General features: G+C 30.6%; 4 protein-coding genes across 6 annotated transcripts; 2 read left to right on the forward strand and 2 right to left on the reverse strand.

The window, feature by feature from the left end:
- Positions 1-11,104: 11,104 nt before the first annotated feature.
- LOC128395292 (putative uncharacterized protein DDB_G0279653) lies at positions 11,105-14,108 on the reverse strand. Of its 3 annotated transcripts, none has more exons than XM_053355698.1 (3): positions 13,825-14,108; positions 11,901-13,057; positions 11,105-11,658 (listed from the first exon to the last, which is right to left on the reverse strand). In XM_053355698.1, exons 1-3 carry the CDS (start codon positions 13,871-13,873, stop codon positions 11,266-11,268), a joined length of 1,599 nt encoding a protein of 532 aa, XP_053211673.1. In that variant the 5' UTR covers positions 13,874-14,108; the 3' UTR covers positions 11,105-11,265. The 3 variants fall into 3 exon arrangements, with proteins under 3 accessions (XP_053211673.1, XP_053211674.1, XP_053211675.1); XM_053355699.1 differs by having other exon boundaries at positions 11,105-11,610; positions 13,825-14,106; XM_053355700.1 differs by having other exon boundaries at positions 11,901-13,068; positions 13,825-14,106.
- A 99-nt stretch (positions 14,109-14,207) lies between these two features.
- On the forward strand, positions 14,208-16,116 carry LOC128395294 (WW domain-binding protein 11-like). The gene is given in 4 exon segments (XM_053355703.1): positions 14,208-14,605; positions 14,686-15,465; positions 15,468-15,735; positions 15,827-16,116. Coding segments are annotated over 4 exon segments (1,458 nt in total). The 5' UTR covers positions 14,208-14,317; the 3' UTR covers positions 15,949-16,116.
- On the reverse strand, positions 16,111-18,498 carry LOC128395295 (zinc finger protein neuro-d4-like). Its single transcript, XM_053355704.1, has 3 exons — positions 18,083-18,498; positions 16,909-17,944; positions 16,111-16,827 (listed from the first exon to the last, which is right to left on the reverse strand). Exons 1-3 carry the CDS (start codon positions 18,136-18,138, stop codon positions 16,465-16,467), a joined length of 1,455 nt encoding a protein of 484 aa, XP_053211679.1. The 5' UTR covers positions 18,139-18,498; the 3' UTR covers positions 16,111-16,464.
- Positions 18,499-18,827: 329 nt separating this feature from the next.
- Positions 18,828-24,614, forward strand: LOC128395288 (E3 ubiquitin-protein ligase UHRF1-like). The gene is given in 8 exon segments (XM_053355693.1): positions 18,828-19,268; positions 19,398-19,770; positions 19,773-20,069; positions 21,504-22,094; positions 22,097-22,770; positions 22,848-22,946; positions 23,037-24,304; positions 24,387-24,614. Coding segments are annotated over 7 exon segments (2,370 nt in total). The 5' UTR covers positions 18,828-19,106; the 3' UTR covers positions 23,211-24,304; positions 24,387-24,614.
- The last annotated feature ends 32 nt before the right edge of the window (positions 24,615-24,646 follow it).

Consider the following 24,646-nt stretch of genomic DNA (forward strand, 5'->3'; position numbering starts at 1 on the left):
ATATTATCATAATAGTTTATTATTCATCATCATTATCTTCATCATCTTCCCAGTATTTACCTTCTCACCCTTTGTCCATTGAAGAGAGAGAGAGAGATGGTCAGTAAACAAAAAATGAAAAAAGAATTTTTTTCATCTTCATCCTCATCTTCTTCTTGAGACTTTATTGAAATGAGGATGATGATGATGATGATGATAAGGATGATAATCTGATAGATCGTGATTTACCTTCTCCTCGTTCTAGTCAACAGTAAATAGCCTCAAGCTCAAATTCAGTGGAACTTTTTTTCTCTTTTTCATCTCAAGAAAATTTTCTTGACCTTCCCAAAGATTTTATTTATCTCTCATTCCATTTGATTATCACTATTATTCATATTTAGTTATCTTGTCAGATTATTACTGTTATCATGATCTTAATCATGATTGTGATTAACATAAAGATTATTATCAGTGATTGAGAAATGATTTCTCATTAATCTCTATGATCTTTGATTGTTGATTAGTCTCTTATTAGTGATTAGTTTGTTTTCTGTGTTAATTGTTGCTCATTGTTAATGTTCATTGATTGTATCATGTTGATTTCTGTTTTTTTTTTCAAACATTAGATTAATTCATTAATTGTCAACTTATCCTTGGTGATTTGTCAAGGTTTTCTCATTCTAATTTTTAATTGTTGTCTCTAATTATCACGATAATGGTAATAATCAACATCATTTTGTTGACAAATTGTGGAGGTTTTTTTTTAATTGTAATTAGCAGTTTGTACTATATTTCGTTAATTATTTCAACTTTTTTCAGCCAATTTCTTAATTTAGCTTATTAACAACCTTTCGGATTGTTGTTGATTAAATGTTGATACATTTCAATAGTTAATTGTGATCAAACTAATCATCAATAGTAATTTTTTTTCCTCGTGTTCAATTTCTGAATGTAATCTTGATTTCTTAGTCTCTAGTTAAAATAAATCAGATTGTCATTTGATTGATGATTGATTTATTTGGTGTTCACGGTCTCGTTAATTAAATAGATTTGATTCCAAGCAATCAAGAAATATTTTCACGCCTGAGGCTTGATGATTAACTTTGGTAAGAGAAAAAAAAAATCAAATTAATGAATGAATCCAAAGACCAGAATGACAAACGGAATATGATAAACATGATCAAAGTTCAGATAATAATAAATGATGAATTGTTGAATTCATGATTCTGTTAGATTAAGAAATTAAATAAACAACATGATTTATATCATTTAAAGTGAGCAATTAAATATAAATATAATCAAATGGTAATGATTTAGATGTTAAATATTTAAAAACGTTACTTTGATATTGATCAAATATTTAGTATTTTCATCAAGCAAAATAAATCAATCACAAACTTTACAATTTACTAAATTGTTTTGCCAATTAACTAGAGTAGAAATGTAATTTTCTCGTAAATTAATCAACCGATTGAAGATTATCAAGATTGGTAACATTTAATCAAATTCTGTTTGTCTAATTTGATTGGATTTAAGTTTCACTAATCAATTTGTTTGATTTTAATTTAATGATGATGATGAAAATTACCTGTTTAATATTTGTCAGTTTTGATTGTTGTGTTTAAATTGTCTGGACAAATCTTTTAAACCAGTTTACATGATTAAATTGTTATAGGTTTTGATTGTTTGAATCTCCTATTGTCATTCAGGGTAATCAGTTTTAATCCGGTTTCATGTAGGTTTTAATTGTTTCAATCCATTTTCGGTCTTAAAACTAATAGGTGAGAGAAATGATAATAAGTAACTAATACATGAGAAAGCAACAACTATCAATTAATTAGCTAATGAAGAAAATTTTTACAATTAATTAGGCATATTAATTGGATTAAATGTACTTACACTAAGTTAATGTGTTAAATTGGAGGTTTAAAGTCGTTAATTAAGTTAACATGAATTAATTGACTTGAGACCTCGCGTTGAGCAGTTTATACTCATCAATAAACTACAATTATCTCAATGGTTTTAAGCTAATTTGCTGGAATCCAATTTGATTAGGATGATTAAGAATACCACTCAATCAGTATTCGCAAATATATTATTATAATTGGAGAGAGAGAGAGAGGGAGAAAGAGGCTAAACAGAGGATTATCTTTCTCTCTTTCGCTTTTCTCCTCCTTCTCCTTCTCTCTCCCCACCTTACGTTTTCACCTTGCGTAAGAAAATGCCCTTAGGGCTTTTATCAAGTAAGAAAACAAGCAAAAAGGTAACCACCTACTTCCGGTGAGTCTAATTGATTTAAGGCTCATCTTTCATTCTGGCACGAGGCACGATCTTTGTTTCTTTTTGTTTATTCTAAAACATATTAGCTTTTCTGTTCACTTAATCATTAGAAACTTCAACAGGAGAAAGAGAGAGAGAGAGAGATAAAGAGATGAATAGGATCGCCATAATCAGGGAAGAAAAACTTGCTTGATGAGTTGATTCATGATGGAATAGAATTAAATCTGTAAGAGAGAACACAGAAATAAAAGAGAGAAAGAGAGAGAAAAATATCAGAATGAAGAAAAAAAAAGTTCTAAACAGCCATTGATAACTTGTTAACCATGAAAATGAATCAAGAATCATAATCAAGGTTCCAAGTAAAGGATAAATTTGATTCTTAACTTGTAAACCTTAATATCTTTTTTTAACTGTCTCCAATTATCCATAGAGAAAATTAAATAAATCACTGATTAAACCTAAACCCTCAATTTGATTGTTTTCATCCATAATTATCGTTATTATCCAGCAAACAATTGACTGGTCAAATTGTTACTAAGAATTGGCCAGTTTTCAGTTGAAATCGAACCTGAAATTGGATTGTCAATTAGTTGATCACTCAGTGATTCAATTAATCAGATTATCATGGATTAACATGAAAAGGTGTAAATAAATATGACTTAATTGTGAATGGTGAAGTGTTGACTGATTGTTGGGATTAATGTGATATATTATTTATTTGATAAGTAGATTATGATTAAGTAGTCAAGAATTGGCAATCAAAAATCAACAGGTAGTAAGTGTAATGTTATTATGAATGTTAAGAAAATCTGAATCAGAATCTATTATTTAATTTTTTATTTGGATTAATCAAAAGGATTAAGATGCTAATCCTAAATCTTAGTTTGGGATTAGAATCTATACAAAAGTGGAAGATACAAAATAACATTAGAAACAAATAGTTTTAGTGTTTAAATTATGCCAAGGACAGAATTAAGAAATTAATCTCAATGAAGGTTTAACTGAACATCGTAATTGACTCGTAAATTTTTAATTCACTTGATTAATTTTGATTGAAACGAAACAATTTAATCTCTGTGGTTCTTTGGTTCGATACATGGGAAATTCATTTTATTTGAATGTTTTGGTCAACCAGAAAATCGTCTTCTCAGTTAATGGATAAGATTACATGTTGATCATCATGGAAATTAGAATCTGAATAGAAAATGAAAATAAATTATTCGAAAATGAATTGAAATGTAAATAAAGAAGAACGAGTTTTAGATTAACATGGTAGATGATAAAAGAGAGATAAACATGATTAATATTACGAAAATCGTTCTTACCTTATGAATTATTTTCCATTCATTTATAACTGAATCTTGGTGGTTCCAATTACCTTTTTCGGTGATTTACTGATAATCGTATTTCTTATCATGTTAAAGAATAATTAATCGACTAATTAAGTCGATTAATAGACAATTTTCACAGTTGATTTTTTCTTCTCTTTTTTTTAATTACTTTTTATGTTATATTTTCCTGATTGATTTAGTTAATCAATTCAATCGTAAATTCTCATCTTGTTATCATCACCAACCATGGAAAATGGTTAATTAGAAGTGAAATGTTGTTCCTTTCAACGGTTAATTAATATTCTCATACCATAACTAATATGTCGTCTTATTTGCTTCCGTATTTATAATCAGTGTTTTTCTAAGAAAGGAAAGAACTGAAATCAGAATAATTATCACAATTTCCATGATAATCGCTTATTATTATGATTCTTCTATTATGATGGAACAAAAAGTCGCTTTGTTTCACTATTTTCACTAATTTACTTCATTTCTCTGGGTTGATTTTACTTGTTCTTCGTTGAAACGAATTTTCCATCTTATCTCTCTAATGAATAATTTCATCATGATTACAGAATCATTTGCATTGAACTGAGAATTCTGGTTGTTGGAATCTGTTATATCTTCTGTACTTCTTTCCTGTTGGTAACACTACCTTCATTAATATGATTCCATCCATAAATTTGGTGTAACAAGGAGATGGTGAGAGAGAGAAAGATATATGAAGTATCATTTCTGAACAAGAATACCCGCTGATTATGAACAGATTCATTTAAAATTGAGATTTTTAGTCGAATCATTGGAAACTCAATTTAACGCACTTCTACCTTCTTCATTTCCCCCAAGAATTTGGTTCTGAAGCAAAGGACATATTGAGAGAGAGAGAGTACGTATCAGGGTAATGGTGAAAAAGGAACCACCAGAAGTAGCAACAAGTGAAAAAGAGAGTAGGCCCTTAATTTTCATCTCTCTCTCTCTCTCATTTTCTTACTCATCTGAATAATCATCTTCTTTTTTTTCAGCAAATATATATTGAAACCCCTGAAGGAGATTTATCCTGTTGAGCTCCACATGAAAGCTAATTGAATTCCAAACGCTTTGGGCCGTTAAATTGTTCATAACCAATTGGTATCTCGCTCTTGTATTCTGTTTGTGTTGGTTTTGCCAAATGAACAGAAAATCTGACAACTTTCTTGTTCCAATAATTTTCTGTTTACTTTGGTCTTTGCTCGTTAATTTAATTTGATTTGGTTACAAAAAAGCGGAACAATTTTTACTGTTGGAAATTACGTTCTATTACCATTATGATTACCATAATACACCATTATAAACATCATCATCTTCATCATCATCTTCTTTTAACCAATTAGGATACCTTTTTAATGATAAATTTGATCAGGATAAAGATATGAACCTCTTTACAATTAGTTTCACCAGAATTGATCGGACGTTGACATCTCGTCTAATTGCTAATTATGAAAACATAAATTTAAACCTAATCAACATCACTAAACGTCAACTAAGCTAATTAACTTTTTAAAAGGTAATCAGTTGGTCAATTGATTGATTGGTGTTTATGGTGATTCTCATTAACAAAATACACTTGGAGACACTTAATTACCTGTTGAAATTTGGTCACAATTTAAGGTCTCATCTTAATCACCTGGTTCACCTAATTGGAAATTAACTTTAATCATCTTAAAAGATAAAAAAATGACACAATTAACTTTTCTTTTCAGCAGCCAATTGATGTTGATAATATTTTTGTGAAAATAACAATCAATTAATTCAATCATAATGAAAGCTAATCTTTTGTTATAATCAAAAATATTTAAATTGTTGATAAAAGTAAAAGCTTACAAACAACAACAATGATTGTGATGATAAAAGATGAGGATAAACAATGATGATAATGATGATGAGAAGATGATGTTTATACAAAACGTTGACAAGCCCAAGATTTTGTGGTTTCCACACCTACACTTGAATTAATTGTAATCTGTTTTCAAGATGATTAAAAGATATTCAACAATCAGTTGGCTCACAATTAATGCTGTTAATTTGATACAAAATGCTTTGAAAAGGTTAATCATGATAATCATTATGATAAACACGTGAACCCATTGAATTAAATACAACAACAATCAAAGTAAAACCCGTGGTCATATTAGCAATGGTTAAGCAACACAATTAACTAACACACTCACCTTATCCTAATTAATACTTGAAATTTCATTAATTTTCAATGTTTAATTAACACACAAAATAATCTAAACAAATCTAATCTCCCAATGATTTCTTGGTTTGCACAATTAAACATTTACCAACAATTTAGTCAACAATCTAAATCTATTATTAGACAATTAACTTCATCTTGAATCAAAAATGAAACGGTTTTTAATTTTAACAATTGAACACAAATTGTAATCTAATTTACAAGGATATAAGTTGTAAATTTGACATAATTTAAGAAAGTTTCACAATTAACTGATTCTCCAAGGTAATTATAGATTAGTTGATCCTCTTTATTACCCAATGAGGCTCCTATTTTAATCATCACAATCAAATAATCAGTTTATTTTAATAGTTACACCTTATTATTAAATCACCTCCTCTTCTTGAATAACGTTCTGATTACAAATCATTTTGATTTGATTGTTGCCTCATCACCAGAAAGATTATCATGAAAGTTAATCATCAACATGATACAAGAAGGACAGTGTTTATTAATCAAGTTAAATTCAATTCAATTAGTATAATGTTAATTATAATAATCAATGAAACCTATATAATCAAATTTAAGTTTATATAGTTAACGAAACTTTAATTGTTCAACAAAAAAATGTAATACAATTAACATACATTAGATTAATATCTCAATTAAAGTGTAACTAAATGATTTCTTTTATTTGAACAATTTAATTTAATTCCTAAATTATTGACTATTAATTGTCCAAATGGGAAAAAATATATTCTCGCCCTTAAACTTTTGTTGTTGTACAAATAAAATTAGTTAATTGTTACAGCAAATTTACACACTCAACCCTCTATTGTTTAGCTTTGATTTGCACCCATCAAAGTGATTAACACTAATGATTTGTTGGATTTTGTTAATTCAGTGATTTTGAGCAACAATTTAGTATTATTAACAAAAACGAAACCATCCAAACACAATTAACACAAAATCGTAACTTTAACAATGAGAAAAAAAAGTTTTCAATACATTTTCATAAGTTAGAAGAGGAAAAAAAAAGTTCAATCTCGATAACCATGAGAAATGAATCAAAGATGATAATAGTAATCATTATGTTGATGATGATGATGATGATGATGATTATAATGATGAATTAAAAGTGGCCTCAGTTTGGCCTGTCAATCCTTGACAGGAAACCCCATGGTGATTGTTTTCATCTTGATTCCGCCAACATCAAGTTGACCTTAAAATAATATACATATCGTGATAACCACACACCTTGTAATTGCCACACAGATTAATATGATTAGTTTAACAGGATTAAGGGTCCATCTTAATTGTGAAAGCCATTTATCATCAATCTCCCAATTGTTGAGGATCACAGAGAGATGATAATCATCATCTACTTCAATCAATGATCAACTTTTAATGATAAAGTAGCGATTTCAATATTTATCCTTAATTGTTGTTATTCACCAACGGGATTTACCTGATTAACTTTCAAACAATTTAATAACAAAACAATCCCTGAGACCTTCATACCTTTTAAATTGTTGTTATTTTTTTTATTTCTCCAATATTATTATATTGGAAATGTAATGTGATTAAGTTAATCAATATTCAATTGTTTTCTTTAATTGTATTCAAATTAACTGTTGTTGTTTTCTCACAAATTGATTGACAATTTATTTCATTAATCTTATGATTGATCAATTGTTTTTCATTTTGAAGGTGAAAGTAATTTATGGAGACCTGTTGACATGGAAAATGAACAATTTAGATTAAATTAATTAGTCATTATTATTAATTATTCTTCTCACCTTTTCAATTCTGTTAATTGTTAGAACCTTAATTTACGTAAATCTTTTATATAATTGTTAAATTATCATCTCCATGTGAAAATCAATTAAAAACAAATCAACTAACTGTTGATGAACCAAATTAAAAACGGCAATCAGATCAACCCAATGGCGTTGTTGTTGTTTAATTGTGACGTTGTTGTTTCTTAATTGTTGTACTTTAATTGTTTCGATACTTTACCATCAATGTGTACTAATAAGGCCACCCGCCAAGACCCACTTTCGGGTGTGTTCAATGTTTAGTATTGAAATAATTAATTAATTATTATGTGTTGTTGTTGTAATGAATTATGATTACTAATAAATTTTATTTTTCCTCTTTTTCATTGTCTTACCTGTATATTCATACACATAGGGATTGGTTAATTGTTAATCACTTTTTTGAAGGTAAATCAAGACCAGAAGGAAGTAATCACGATTAAGATTGAAGTGTAATTAACACAACAAACAATTAGATGCAATAGAAAAGTTTAATAATTGGATTTACAGGGAAAACAAAATCATCGAAATGAACAAAATATTAGAAATGACCGAAAGATAATCAAATTAATTTCAATATTCCATTGAATAGATTGGTGAAAGATTAACAAGATGATTGAAAAATTGAACAATTATCAATGGAAAACAATTAATTCTAGTCAAATATCAATTTAATTAGAAAAATTGAACGAAACAATTAGTCAGTAAAAAAGATTAACCCTTTTCTCCGATCGTTAGATGAGCGGATCAAACCAACGATTAATTGAAAGCCGTATAATCAATTTAATCCACTTAATCAACTACAATTAACTCTTTTTTTTTATATTAATCATCCGTAAATTAGAATTGTATTTGTCCCATTGTTGAAAGTTAAGCTTAATTGTTGATGATAATTAAGAAAAATCTCTTGGATTCTTCCTGTTTCTTCAATATCTTTTACCTTGGTTAAGATTTACAATCTTTTCTGTATTCGGGTGGTTCCATTAAATTGTGATCTTTAATTGTTAACCACAATCATCAAGCTGACATTTTAATGATGATTACCTGTACAAGAATAATTGAAATATCTTTTGTGTCCAGGTAAATTATCATCATTTAATTCACATTTGATTGACAATTTAGACTCTTTTTCAATCTCCCTTACCAACAACAACAAGGTAATTTGGTTAATCAATGAAATTAATGATCACTATGATAACCTAGTAAACAAAGGTCTCAATTTAATGTCATCATAATGGTTAAGAATTGATTTTTTTTTATATTCTCATGTGACTTTGAGTTGTAAAGAAAAACAAAATGTAAACTGTCAATCAAATTGATCATCATCATCATCACAATCATGATCAGGTATTTACCTCATTATTATTTCAATGTACATCTAATATCCAATAATGAATATACACTCACTCATTCACAATTAAACATCCACTCACTTACTACACACCAACATTTAATTAGAGAATGAGTTGAAACAAATTGAGTCAACCAAAGATTAAGAGATTTTAATTATTTACAACAATTAAGAGAAACATGTAAAAGTTTAGAAAGCAACAATTTATTGAGATTTAATGTTAATCCAGGTAAAGAGATTAGTGAATGGAAAACAATTTAAGAAAAGTAATAATAATTAACCTGACAGCAATCACATTCTCATTATTATTATTCAATTTGAAGAAACAATCAAGTAAACAACTTTACAATTACAATTTAATTTAGTTTAAATTGTTTGGCGATTTTTTGGTTGGACGGGTTTCGTTAATCATGGTCATAATCGTATCATAATGTTAATTGTAATTAAACTTTTTCTTTCCTCTTTTACCATTTTCATGATTAAATGTTGAAATGATTAAGGTGTTTGATTGAATTTACCAATTGAAAAGATTCACAATTAACCACTTAAAGTGAATAACTTTTTTTTTGGTGAAAAAAATGATAATTTCAAATTCAATTGGTTGATTGTTGCTTGATTATCATGATTAGAATGATGATTTTCAATTCATTTAGCTTTTACTTGTTTTCTCAATTCTCAGCATGAAAATCACGTAGTTGAACTGATCAACATTGAAAGTTGATTAGTTAAATACATTACTATTAATTATAACTACAATCACTAAATCATTAATCAATATTTACTCCTCATGGACACGTAACAATTTGCTGATTATATTGGAATTGGTTAAATAAAAAGGAATCAAATTAACTTTATTGATTGAACTAAACGAGTGATTTAACTAATATTAATTATTTCATAATCTAATTGATGATTATTATTGATAATGTAGGCGAATCAATTTAATTTACTGTTAATTGTTACGCTTCTTCATTTGATTATCTTCTCGTTTTGAAGGTTAACCAATATTGTTAATTGTTTACCTTTCCAATTAGAAACATATTAATTTATAATATAAATCACTTTTTGCTTGTTTGTATTAATTAATTAATTAATTGTGGAAAAGTAAATTAACTTTTTTTTAAATCATAATCATTTCCAAAGTAAATATCATCAATAATTAGCTATGATTAGTAAACTTCAATGATATTGTAAGTGTAACAATCAACGTAATTGTCACACATTAAGTGTGAGAAACAAATTAACAATTAATTATAAAAGGTTATCACTTTGATTAATTGCTATTTAGTTGTGATTAATTACTGGGTAAATGTTTTGATTGTGTAAACATTAAGATTATAATTTAATTGATTTAATTTTGATGATTGACCGCGAAAATATTGTTAATATTTAACTAGAAGGTTAAATTGTTCATTTTTTTTGGATGATTAAAAAATTTTCTTGTCTATTTAATTTAATTTCTCATCGTTAATCAAGGTTAAATTAAATTTCGGAACCAGAAAATATAATTATCATTATCAACTCAATCTATTGTTATGGAAACAGAAGTTTAAATTGTAATTGATATTATGATGAAAAAACTTTGTGATTACTGACCAACAATTAGCCTGATCAGTTAATCAAGGTTAATTCAATTGATTTGACTCGAAATTATCAATATAATTAACTATTGAAGATAAACAGTAATTGTTATGTTACTTTTTTTCCCGATGATTTGTTGATCATTTTACACTTTTCAATCTTGATTGTTGCCATTAAATGGATTAAAATTTAACATAATCAAACTAATTGCTGTTCAGTTAAATACTATGTATTTACCTTGAATAGTTAATTATTTAAAATGGTTTCTAATTAACATGGTCAGAAATGATTGTCATGGAAAATTAAATGTTTCCAAAGTTTATCAACAATTAGCTGATTAGTTTGGTTTCCTCAGGAATCTTTTCATTATCCAACACCAATTAACTAATCAACTAAATTATAAGAAAAGTTAATTTTCCCGATGAAAATTAATCTTCACCAATTAAGTTTGAAGAAACAATTAACTTCTATTGGAAACATATACAAACAAACAAACAAACCATTTCGATTGATTTGTTAATTGTTGGACAAAAAAAAACGTTCAACATGATTGAGTTGATGTTCACAATTACATGATTGTGAATGAAACAAAAATTAGTATCAACAGATTTACATGGAAACAGATTATCAATTAACTTGGAACAATCAATTTGATTGTTGAATAGATAAAAATTACAATTATGGCAACAATTAATTTCTTTCCGTTGATTTTTACATGTTAATTGTATCACTAATTGGTTGGAGTGTTCGTCGAACACAAAAAGGTAAATGTTTAACTAGAATATCATTTAATCGTTGCTCCTCTCGTTTTAAATTTTCCATCTCTTCTTTTAAATTGTAATTAGTTGATTCCAATGTTTGCGATTCTTGGCACAATTTGTATACATGGACTTTCTTCTTGTTGCGACATTTCGTTGCGGCCACTTTGTTACGTTCCCGTCGACGTCGACGTCGATCCTCATCTTCCGGACTGAGATACTTATCGAAAGATCCGCCGCCTCTACTTTCAATTGATCGATGATGGTGATTCCTTTGGTTACCTGTTGATGCCTTCGGCTGATTATTTAAATGATTTTCATTAATATGATTAGTATTTGATTCGGTCTATGGGAAATAATCGAGAAAAGATTAAATCAAATTTGATTGAATGAAAAGCGGAACAAAATTAAAAGTTTTCTCGCTAAAATTGATAATTAGTGGATAGATTTCAAATTAAATTACTTGCTAATTAATTGATTAAACTCTAACTAATCTTGTCTATTATTAACTGTTCAATCCTGTTAACTCATCTACGATTTACAAATAAACAAAAAAAACTTTAATCAATTAAACGTTGATCACCTTACCTTGATTAAATTTGTATCGATTTGTGATTTTTTAATCTTATAAGATGCTCGGTAATTAGTTGATTTGTTTATAGGATTAATTGTGTTTTTGGCTTTAACACTAATGTCTTTATTATGATTGTTGTTGATTGTGTTAATGGTTGAATTATTATTATGATTGTTGTTGGCGGTGGTAATTACATTATCATTAATTGTATAGGTATTGCTTTTATTATCATCTAAATTGTTTTGGTGTTGAATTTGTTGTTGATGTTGAGCTGAGTGTTGATTGTGGTAATTTGTTGCAATTGAATGATGATTTTGTTGATTGTGATCATGTTGATGTTGATGATGGTGATGGTGGTGAGGATTATGATCATGATGGTTTGTTTGCTGTTGTAGATTTAATTGTTGATCTAAATTACAGTGTTGATTGAGGTGTTTAACATTATCAGTTAAACCGTAATTTTCCCAAAGGTCAGGTGAAGGTGAAGGTGATGAGTATGATGTATTTGCTGGACTTTCCATTGAGGTTGGAATTGAATAATTTGTATGATGACTTAGAAATGACGATGATTGACCATTGGTCAAATCACTATCGTTATTATTATTACAATTGTAATAATCACTTGGTACAACATCATTATAACTGATTGTTTGGTGATAATCATCATAGTTAACGACAACCATGTTTTCATTATTTTCATGGGTCATCGTGATGTTGACCATTGGTGTTGTTGTTGTTGATAGTGAAGGGTCAAGAGTGGGTGAGTAAAACATGTTACTATTGGTACTGTTATTATGGTTATTAAATATTCCCGAATCACAAGTCACTGGAGTCGGTGGAGTGTCACAACCAACAAGGTAACTTGTAGCCGCCATTAGAGCAGCAATAGTAGTTGATGAAGATGAAGGTGATGAGGATGAAGATGAAGATGAGGATGGAGATGATGATGATAAAGAAGAAGATGATATTCCAACACTATCACCTTTCGATAAGGTTGTTAGGTGATATTGTTCACCTGGATTCCAAGAGGAATACAGAGTTTCCATGATGATGATTAAGTTAATTTCTTTGTAATCAAAGGTAAATATTGAGATTTGGCGATGAAAAAGTAATCCAATTAACGGGGAACATTTAATATTAATCGAAAATAGTAAAATGTTACTTTTCTTTTCTGTTGATTAACTTAAACACGAAAAGAAAAAGGTAAATAAATAAATTCGATGTGAAACAAATCGATAGTTGGAGCAACTTTTTCGAAACTTCTAATGGTTAATATACATAAGAATCAATTGAAGATGGAACAGTTTTTTTTTCTTCTTTTTCTCTTCAGTTATAAGCTAATACTTTCCTCTAATTGAAAGACCATCTCACAATTAACTTGCAACTTCATTCACAATTAAGCTCTCTCACTCTCTTTTCTCTTATAATCTTTTTCTCACTCTAACTCTAATCATCTTCATCTTGTTCTGATAACAATTTAACAGAATCAAACTCAAGGAGATCAACTGTTCATTTCAACTCTTCTCTTCATTTCCACCCAACTATCATCATCTATCTTCATCCCTACACTCATAATGCTCCCTATCATCTTCTTACTTTTCTCTCTATCATTTTATTTTTCTTCTTTTCTCTCTCTCTCTCTCTCTTCTTTCTTTCTTTCTTTCTTTTCTATTACTTCCCAACCTTCTTCTTCTTTTTCTTCTTCATCATCTTCTTTTCTGTCTCACAAATCTTGTTTCTTACTTTTCTCTTCTCGTCTAAGATTATACAACTTTCTCTTATTTTGTTTTCTCTCCCTCTCTCACTTACTATCTTATTTCTTGATTCTATCGCAATCAAATTCACCGGAAACTCGAGCCCAACCCCACTTGAGAGTAACCACTTTACTCTCTCAGTTGACTCATCAATGGACAGACAATTTCTGTAAACATTGTTTACCTTTATGGAGATGCACTTCCATTTCCATCATTTTTTTATTTTGATCCATTGAAACGATTAACCAACCAATCCAAATAACAAATTACCTTTACTCTTAAAGATTAACGGACAAGAAAATTAATCCATTGGAAATGAGAAAATCAAATTTACCAAATTTCACTTTGAAAACATAAAGATTTTTAAAGAAAACTGAGATTATTTTCATAGGAATTGAAATTATTTCCATTCATTTAGATTTAATTCAATGACTTGAAATAACAATCGATTGATTAGTTAAGTTAAATTGTTTAGAAAAAAAATTAAATTTGATTAAGAAAAAAGAATCCGAACTTGTGTCGCCATCTATCGGCGAGTTTAGAGTTAATTCTTTTTTGTTTATCTTTTTTATTCATTTGTTTTGGTGAACATGTTTGTGTGAATTTATCTTGTCTTTTTGTTTTCTAAATTAAATTAATTGTTGTTCGAATTTTGGTTTTTCTATTGTTTTGTGGTCATGGGTCGAAGATCAATTAATACCACGAAAAGTGGTAAATATATGAATCCAACTGATCAGGCTCGTAAAGAAGCTCGTAAAAGGGAATTGAAAAAAAACAAGAAACAGCGGATGTTGGTTCGGACGGCGGTTCTTAAAGGTAAAGATCCTCATCAAGTCTTAGCTGACATGGAACGTCTTGACCAAATGGAGTTTAATGTTGACTCTCCGCCGCCTCTAAATGAGAAGGTTTTACGTGATAAAAGAAGAAAATTGAAAGAAACATGGGATCGTTTGTGTAGACTTTATGTAAGTTGATTTTTATTGCATTTTCTTGCTCAGCTGATGTTTTCTTTTCTCTAAAAATTTTGTTTTCTTTTTTTTTACAGGTAAAAGAAGATCATGAAAAATTTTTGGAACTTAAGAGGTTGGAAGCTGATTATGAATTGAAAAGAAATAAACTCATGAAATTTTTTGAATCCGTTAAATCAGCTCAAGAAGTTGCTCTAGATGAGATTCCACTGCCTTCAGGGCCTCCTGAACAAAAATCGGGAGATGAAAACATGGAAGAGGAGCCCGAAAGTGAACCCTCATCGATTCTTAAGAAAACAAGTGCTTCTCTAGTAGTAAATAAAAACCCTCCCGGTTTGCCACCAGGTCCACCGCCAAGTTTAGATGAAATTGGCGATGAAGATTCTGATGATGAACAGGAAAGAGATAAGAAAGTTCATTTTGGAGACACCGAAAAGGAAGCGGATATCAATGAATTCTTGAAAGAGATAGAAGATGTCGAAAAGACTGTCGCTGAAAATGATAAAAACGCTCCTTCACCACCTGAAGACAATCAACCCTTAGAATCAAACCTTTCAGAACCAGAAGACTCATCGGTCGGAGAAGAGGCAAAAATATCCTCACAAGAATCAACAGAAACAACGATTCCCTCGAACAGTTCAACAGTCACATCTAGTACAATACCAGCTACTAACTCTACGTCAACCAATCCTTCATCATCCACCTCCACCTCATCCATTCCACCCTCCACCACGAACACTCCTATTTTCACTATGGCACCGACCAAAATTCAACCCGCTCCTCCTCCTATTCATCCCGTTCTACTACTTCGTCCTCCATTATTACCCAATCAGATGAGGCCGAATATGCCTCCACCAACAATCCACCTCCTCGAATGGGTCCTCCACCCCACCCTAGACCTCAACGTCACAACGCACCTCGAGGTGGTCATCAACGGGACAGAAATCAAAGTCATAAAAATCGTAGCGAAGATAAATCCAAGCCATCTCATGTTGTCTCCGATAAAGCAACAATTGAAGCCAAACCACAATTAAGAAACCTGAGTGCGGACGCAATTAGATTTACACCTACATCATTAAAAATTAGACGAAACGAAAAGAATCCGAAGAAAATTATTAAACCAGAAGGTTCGTATTCAAAACTAAACATTAATTACAATCTAAATTTCTTCAATCAATCGACTAATTTAATTTCTTTTCTCTCTCCAAATCTTCACAGGTCAAGAATCAAATTTCAGCTTCACATCCAATCCATATAATGAACAATTCAAACAACAACAACAACCAACTAAGGACGATGCTTATGAAGAATTCATGAGGGAATTGAAAGATATCATTTAAATTTAATTAGAATCATCTAATTAAATAAATTGTACAGTATAAATTCATCAAAATGTAACAAATCTCATTTAAATTCACACCATCTTCAATCAAACAAATCGTCACAATTTTGACCATCGAAAACTATTTCATTGGATCAATAAACTCGATACAACAGAAACATTTAAATCACGATTACTTTAATCGATTAACAATTGATTGGGAAACGTGATTGAAAAATTAATCTACTGAATTATATAAGAAAGGAGAGATTACAAAAAAATAAAAGAGAGAAAGTGACATTAATTAGGTTACATTGTTTTTCCTTGAATATCACAACAGTTGATTCATTGATTCGAGTTACAATCTTAGAAAAAGATTATCCCATTAATCAATAACTGTTATTGGCAAAATTAAGAAGATAATTGAAGCTCATGAAGATATTTCCATAAATTATCCATGTAAATGATGAATAAGATGAAAAATTTGCGATTATTTATTGGCATCGATACTTGGTGAATGGGGGAAGATGAAGGTTTACTTTTTAGAAGCTCGATTGAAGATGACTTTAAGCTTTTCCTCAATGGAATCACTTTTATCATCATCAGTATCATCTTCGTCATCATCCATTTGAGATTCTTTAGTCAGATCATTGGTTTTATCTTCACCAGAGAAATTGTTCCTTCCCGAATTATCTGATTCCCTGGTGTCTTCTTTTTCTCGCATTTTCCCTTTTTCGCTGAGTTTTTCATTCGCATTTTGAGATTCGTTTTTAGGTTGTTGACAATATTTGACACAAAGAACACAGATCCAAGTTCCTTCTGGCGGCTCCTTTATCGGCGGCTTTAAGCAGTACATATGATAACCTCGATCACAATCATCACAGAATAAAAGTTGCTCCTGTAGAGAAATGAAAGTCGATTAGTATTTAAGATATAAAGTAATTGGTGTTAATAAAAAAAGTTGCAATAAGAAACTTACATCATTATCTGAGGTTCCACAGAAACCACAAGATTTACACTCGATGCACTGCCATCGATATTTAGCCACAGAGATGATCATTTGTGGGGTGAATTGAAGACAGGATGGATGAGCTGAACGGCCGCAATCAGAACATGAGATCATTTTTTCTTGAACTTTACTTTTCTCGTTTTCGTCAACGAGGCAAAAATCACAATAAGGATTAGGAGGCGCGAGCGATTTCCCATTTGATGAGCCGTTTGTTTGTTTACTATGACGAGTTGATGGTCGGTGGTCATCTTCATCTACTGGTGTTGAGTTTTTAGAACGTTTTTCACCTTCATTTAGATGAATGTGAGTAAAGTGATAAGTAAGTCCAGGTCGTGTTTTGTATCGAGCATCACAAAGATCACAAGCATAAGGTTTGTCGTTTTCTCCTGATTCTCCTTTTTTCCGCCGTGATCTTCTTTTCTTCCGTTTTGTTGAGTATTCATCATAATCATCTCCATCTGAAACTGGATCATCAAAATCTTCTTCCATCAAATCAATACTATCCTCATATTCAGCATACATCCAAGCATCTTTCGAGTTTTCAACAAATTTATCTGAACTATTTTGATTCAATTCCGATGTTGATGTTGTTGTTCCTCCTCCTGTCACTCCTCCAGTCGCTCCTCCGGCCATTGATGTTCCGGTTGTACTCGTTGTTGTTGTCAAATCATTTTTCATTGATATCATTTCGGAACCATTTCCTTTGCTTATCTCTTGAATGTCACCCGAGTTCTCATTAATCGCTTGACTCCTTGAATAGTAATTCTCACGGAATAGATAACCTCGTCTTCTTTTCTTCCATTTATGGGCTGGGTACGTGTACAATTGTCCATAGGTTGTTCCAGGCATCCGTTGCCATCTCTGCATCCAAAGGTAACAATCTCGTTGAGCTACACCAGTTTGAGAATCAATAAAAGGTAAACGTGTTTTCCGATCAACAACCAATCGATTATTATATTTAGCTGAATTTTCAATCGCATTTCTATAAGAAATATCACTCAGCGCTCTGAAACAAAGAAAAAGACAAAAATTAAATAAAACAAAACACAAAGAAAGTCAAAGAAAAACTCAAATGAACAATGAACAAGCACATGTACTCAAATCTATAAGAGTAGTGAAAGGATACTTAAAATTGTCAACTTACTTTTCAATTTTCTGAAGCACATGAGGTCTTAAATTGTTGATCTTCGTGTCACCCATACCTTAAAATGTAGTAAATTAAACAAATTTAAAAATGACAATTGAAATTGGACGATGAAAAACAACAAAAACCAAGATGAACCAAACGAAAACACTGAGCCTGAAAGTGAAGACAACCTAAAGATGCAACACAAAGAACAGCTGAAGAAACAAAGAGAGTCAATGAAAAGTAATCGTAGACACAAAGGAAAAGGTCACAATTAGTTTGATGTAATTAAGAAACTGAGTAGAAATACAATTAAATGTGAGACATGATTGAAGAGCTCAAGACTGAAAGGAAAACAAAATAGATTTCAAAAAAGCCGGAATAAAACAGACACATGATGAAGAGATGTAAACACAAAGTGAGACATTTACACCAAAGGAACAGGAAACTCAATAGATTTAAACCTGGAGGAGAAAAATCAATTAAATCTACTAATTAACAGAGAAAATATTAATAGTTCAATGGAACAAAAATAAACAAAACAATTAACTTGAAAAAGAAAATCGAATCTCCAATTATATTCTCAATGATATACCTGCAGGGTAAAGTTTTCTTGCGACAAAGATGCAAATCTAATTGTCATCGAATCGTCAAAATCGAGGTGACAATTGTTTCAATAGTTAATTGGATCTAATTTAATGTTGAACTTGGTCTCTTTTCTGTGTGAGCCCTTTGACCTTAGATGAAACCATATGCTGAAAAAATCGAATGACAAAAAAAAGGTAAGCATCTCATAGGTTATTTGAATTGAGGTCGAAGGGGAGATTTGGGGTCGGTTGGATTTTTAGAGTTTTTTTGTTGTTACCCTTAGATAACTTCTCCTCCTCTCCTCGTCCTTTGTGTCCTTTGAGGTGAAAGGTAAAAGGTTGTCGGGAAAATTGTTCTAAAAAAATGGAGATCAACTCATCAGTGGAAAAAGTTACTTCCAATTAATCGTCTTCTCTGCAAACTAACTAACTGATTAAATTGTTTCGCCCCAATAATGTACATCAATTTAAAGTCTTTAAATGTTACTGATTGTTCAACAATTAGATATCAATGTGTTTCCATTAATCAGAAAATCAGTGACATCAAGAAGGATTGTTTCAAATTGTTCAATTGTGATCATGATTCTCGGATTAGACTTTTTTTTCATGGTAAAGAGGTAAGTTTATTTTCTTAATTGTTGTCTAATTGTTTGGGAATGGAAAGAAAACGAGATAATCAGATTAATTAGCGTGTCAATTGATCTCAATGTCTAATTTTTTTCTCTTCAATGTTAATCTTAAAACAGTTACGAGATTCACTTACTTTACTTGATTATGGAATAAAAATTAATGAGATTGTTCACTTTTGTACTCAAAAAGTTGACAATCAAATTAAATCAGCTGAGAACAAGGAAAACAGTGAAAAGGACAAATTATCATCAGATGATGATTTAAATGTGACAAGTGATGTAAATGAGCACAATGATTATACCAAAATTGAGAGAGATGATTACTATTCAATTGGTGATCATGTTGATTGTCTTCACCCCGATATTGGTGCTTGGTTTGAGGGACGAATCGTTGATCTATTTCGTTCCGTTGGGATCAATCAAACGATTTATGAGATCAAATTTTGGAAATCATCTTTACCAGAGACAGTTAAGGTTAACATTAACGGAATTGACCTCAATCAAATCAACAGATCAGATTAAGTGAAATTAAACCAGGAGATTTACTTTTAGCCAATAGTAATCTAACTAATCCAGGCCAATTGGGCTATTGGTACGATTACCTGATTACCAGTGTAAATATTAAGAGGAAATTAGTCCAAGGGATACTTTTTATCGGCGATAAGGTCACACTGGACGATCATCGTTTAACTGGTAATTCGGTTTTCTATGTGACCCAAGGCAATTTACCATCAGTAGAGAGAAACAATCGCCAAGCCAAATTGATCGCCAATGGGTCAGAGAAGAAAAGTAAGTTTCAATCAAATTTGATTGCTGAATTAACGAATTGAATGTTCAGAGAGAAAAGTAAATTACCTTTGATGAAAAGAATCATTTGCAACCATAACATTAATATTCCAAGGGATTGTTATGTTTTCTTTGCTTGGAGATCTCATTAGATATTCTTGAAGAGGAAAAAAAGTTTCCGTTGATTCTAATGAAAACATTGGCCTAGAGGGAAAGAAAATGGAGTCGATTGAATAGCGATCGAAGAAAAAAAAAGAGTAAATTTGCTTTAGAAGCAATTGGATCACTTTTTTGTTCGAATTCTATTTTTTTTCTCCAACCCTTTCATCTCCATAGTACCAACTAAGGTCGTGTGGCAATATAACCGAACTTTTTTTTCCATAGACAAATGTAGCTCCTCTTTTGTCCGTTTTTTCATTCGCTTTTTTATTTCCTCTTCTAATGGAAACCACTTCACTTCCTCTTTGGTTCCTTTTCTTTACCAATCGATAGGAAATGATGATAATCAGTCAATTATGTCTATGAGAGTCAAAGAAGTTTTTTTGTTCCAACTCTTAGGCCTTTCCAACTGATCTTCGCCATTTTTTTTTCTCCTTCTTCTTTACCTTATCAAAGAAATACAATTATTACTTCCGATCGGATTTTCACTGGAGAGACCGTTTTTTACTAGATAAAGGACGATTCTTGATTGTATTCAAGTAAAAAAGGGAAATTGAGATTGAGAGAAAAAGTTATTAATTGTTAATTGAATAGTGTAAAGGTTAAGGTGCGAAAGGAATATTGGGAAAAGGGTTAAGATACTCATAGGAAAGAAATTGTAATTGATACTTGATTCCACTTGTTCCACAATTTAAGATGATCAATATCCGTTAGATTTGTGATTTATTACAAGAATTTGAATAAGATTAGAAATCTAATTGTAAAGATGAAAGAAAACAAAGAGTTTCCTTTTCTTAACAATTAAGATTAATGAACAAAAATCGAAACAATTTGACAAAAGTTACGAAACAAGATATCGTTTCGATCATTAATCTGATCGGATATCGATTCAATTTTTTGTCCATCATTTTGGGGGAAAAGTTTCTTCATAATTGAGTTGATCAGAATTGAAGGAGAATTTGAAATTTTTATTCTTTTCAGTCAAGATCCGACTTTTCAGCTGATAGAGTTTTTCACAAGCTTTTCAATGGTAATCTTCAATTCTGTTTCTTATTAATCGGAAGTTATTCAAGGCCAAAGTGCCAATGTTCGGTTGTTTTGGTTCTATTCATATTCGAAACAAATTTTCTCTAAAAGTTTTCTTAGAGTTTCGATTAAGTGGATAGAGAAAAAGTTTTTCTTTGACTCTTTGTCTCACCATTGGAAAGTAAATCTTAAAGTTGATCGGTCTTTTAATTTGATTGTCTTTCGTTTTTTTTGTTTCTTGAACAATTTAAGGAATCACATTAAGTGAATGTTCAAATTGTTCCGATGATCCTGATTCTCTTTGCACTGAGTGTTCGTGTAAATTTTGTGGATCTAAAGGTGACCCTGAGAAGCAGATTGTCTGTGATGAATGTAACAATGTTTTCCACCTTTGGTGTTTACCCCAAGCCCTTGAATCTCTTCCGCCGGAAGATGAAGATTGGTATTGTTATAAGTGTAAGAATACAGATGCCGTTGACATTGAGATGAAAGAAGAAGCCTCTAGATTGGCTAAAGGGTTGAAAAGGAAAAGGAAATCACCTTCAACCTCATCAACTTCCAGTGCAATCAATTTGAAAGAAGCCGATGACAATGTTAACACTAATAGCACTTCATCACATCAAACCCTCTCTTCCGGACAGCTATTAGCTAATTGGGGCCGGGGTATCAGTTGTATTGGACGAACAAAAGTTTGTGAGGTTGTACCCAAGTACCATTTCGGTCCAATCCCTGGAGTTCCTGTTGGAACAATTTGGCGATTTCGATTTCAGGCCTCAGAGGCTGGTGTTCACACTCCTTTGGTCGCTGGAATTCATGGTAAACAATCAATCGGTGCCTTTTCAATTGTTTTTGCTGTGGGTACGAGGATGATATTGACCTGGGCGAGGAAATTTATTTCACTGGTTCGGGTGGCAAAGAATCATCAGCAAGTAAATGTCGAGTTGGTGGACCACAAATAAAAGATCAACAATTAACTCGATGTAATAAATCTTTGGCTATTAATTGTTATGCTCCATTTTCGGATGAAGGCGCTAATTCAGGTCAAAATTGGAGATTAGGTAAACCGGTGAGAGTTTTAAGAAGTGGAAATGCTCGAGGGTCAACTAAAAAATCTCCCTATTTACCTAAACTTGGTGTTCGATATGATGGAATCTACAAAGTGGTCAAATATTGGTCGGAAAGGAAGACAAATGGCCTGTTAATTTGGAGATATCTTCTGAGACGGGATGATGAGGCGCCTTCGCCATGGACGAAAGAAGGTAAAAGAAAAATTCGAAAGCTCGAATTATCTCTCATCGAACCTCCAGGTTATGTTGAGAGTCTTTCAGCCAATCCCACAAATCGAAAACGTAAAAGATCAACAAACAAATCAATCGATTGTAATTACGATCAACAATTTAAACGAAGTAAAATTGTTCCATACAAAGTACCTTCAACAATCGTCGAGTTAATTAATCAAGATACGAAAAACTGTCACCTCTGGGAAGAAATAATCAAATCAGCTCTCGAAGGAGAAAAGGTAATTAGATTTCCATTACAATTAACTAATAATCTAAATCGATAATTAACCAATTGTCTTTGTTGTTTATCCCATAGGCTTTTCTCTGGCGAGTTGAAGAGTCATTCAGATGTTCCTGTTGCTTGGACATTGTGGTCAAGCCAATTACAACATTCTGCTCGCATAATATTTGCCAGGTAATTTATTTCAATATCCAATTAGCAATTGAAATTTTTTTTTCTCTTTTTCAACTAATTAACTTTTCTAAATTAACTTTAAACTTACAGGAATGTTTCAATCACTCAATGAAATCATCAGTTTCAACATGTCCAATTTGCAGAGCCGAGTTAATTAACAAGACTAAACCTGAAGTTAATCATTGTCTTGATCAAATCTTGATTAAATTATTCCCTGATTACCATGAGAAATCAACACAACCACCACCGTCAATGGATCCGTGAAATTATCAATATTAATTATCTTTTCTTCATCCATTTAATTAACCATATGATTAACACTTCAATTCCGTTAATCAACCTGCAAATTAATCAATCAGATCTTATTATTTTGTTATTTTCGATACAACAATTAACAAATAAATCGTTTGTTAGCATCATCATAATCAACTTCGTTCCTTTAGTTTCTATTTACCGGAAAGCGAATAATTTTCAATTAATTAGATTAATCAACGATTAACTTGATTAGCGAAAGAATCGCTTCTCGATTTGAATAACTTTCTATTGGTGTTTTCGATTTCAGGTCAAATTGTTGTATCGAAAATCGTATTAATTTTTTGAGAGAAAATGATCAATCAGATTATTATGATTATCCAACATAATCAATTGTTTAATTGATTCAGTTTCTGATTGTCAATCAAACTTTCAAATGATCACCTGTATTTATTTGTAACAATTTAATTGTTTACATGTCGATTGTTACACAATTGAAGGTCAGAAATTAAATTGTGATCATTATTAAAGTGATATTTTAATTGTCACATTGTTTTTCAACAATTCTTAACTATTAGCTAATTCAATTGAAAATATTTTCTGCTGATCAATTGATTATCGGTAATCACCTTTTTCCACTAATCAATTTACTCATTTGATAGAAAAATAAATTGTCCAATTTGATAATTTCAATTGTTATTTTCGATTCAACAATCAAATCTAATTGTGGTAAACCTGAACACCAATGATCATCAAATTGTAATTATGTCAACTAATGATCACTCCTACAATTAGTGTAACAATTAAGTGCTCATCGAATTGTTTATAAATAGTAAATACTTAGACAATTGTAAGATCACAATTAGCCAACAATCAACGAGAAGAAAACAATTAATTGAAAGAAAGTGAAAAGATGATATTAAATCAACAGCAAACAATTTATTTGATCACATTTTTAATTGTAATTGCTTTTTGTTCAATTAATTGTAACCCAATTAACCAAATCAATGTAACCAACGGTCTAATTGGATCTGATGATCAACTAAATCAACAACCAATCAACGAAACTGTGATTAAATCTCGACATCATCATTGGATGTCCGATGGTAAGTAAATTGTAGACAATTAATTAACTTCTTAAAACAATTAACTCAAACTAATTAACTAATTTCTCACTCTAATTTTAAGGTTATGGTTATGGTTATGGTTACGGTTACGGTTATCCAGTTATGCCATTAATGGGTTTTAATTACTTCTGGTAATCACCAAACAATCAACTGATTATCCATGTTAATATGATTAACAATAAATTGTAATTTGTGTCCATCTAAATTGTCAATCAAATTGTAAAGTTAAAAATGTAACAATTTTAAAAAATAAACGAAAATCAAACAACAATTAAGACAAACAATCTAACCGAATTGAATTGACTCTTATAATCCATTAAT

Source organism: Panonychus citri, unplaced genomic scaffold (assembly GCF_014898815.1).
Source record: "Panonychus citri isolate SS breed McGregor unplaced genomic scaffold, ASM1489881v1 Contig00141, whole genome shotgun sequence".
Classification (NCBI taxonomy): domain Eukaryota; kingdom Metazoa; phylum Arthropoda; class Arachnida; order Trombidiformes; family Tetranychidae; genus Panonychus; species Panonychus citri.

Bases quoted from the DNA above. Each gene is read 5' to 3' on its own strand.
- LOC128395295 (XM_053355704.1), bottom strand. From the start codon at position 18,138: ATGGGTGACACGAAGATCAACAATTTAAGACCTCATGTGCTTCAGAAA. The intron at 17,945-18,082 runs GTAAGTTGACAA...TCTTTGTTTCAG, and splicing joins GTGCTTCAGAAAATTGAAAA to AGCGCTGAGTGATATTTCTT. The intron at 16,828-16,908 runs GTAAGTTTCTTA...ATTTCTCTACAG, and splicing joins GTGGAACCTCAGATAATGAT to GAGCAACTTTTATTCTGTGA.
- LOC128395292 (XM_053355698.1), bottom strand. From the start codon at position 13,873: ATGGATCAAAATAAAAAAATGATGGAAATGGAAGTGCATCTCCATAAA. The intron at 13,058-13,824 runs GTAAACAATGTT...GTTAATCAACAG, and splicing joins GGAAGTGCATCTCCATAAAG to AAAAGAAAAGTAACATTTTA. The intron at 11,659-11,900 runs GTAAGGTGATCA...TATTTCCCATAG, and splicing joins TCGATACAAATTTAATCAAG to ACCGAATCAAATACTAATCA.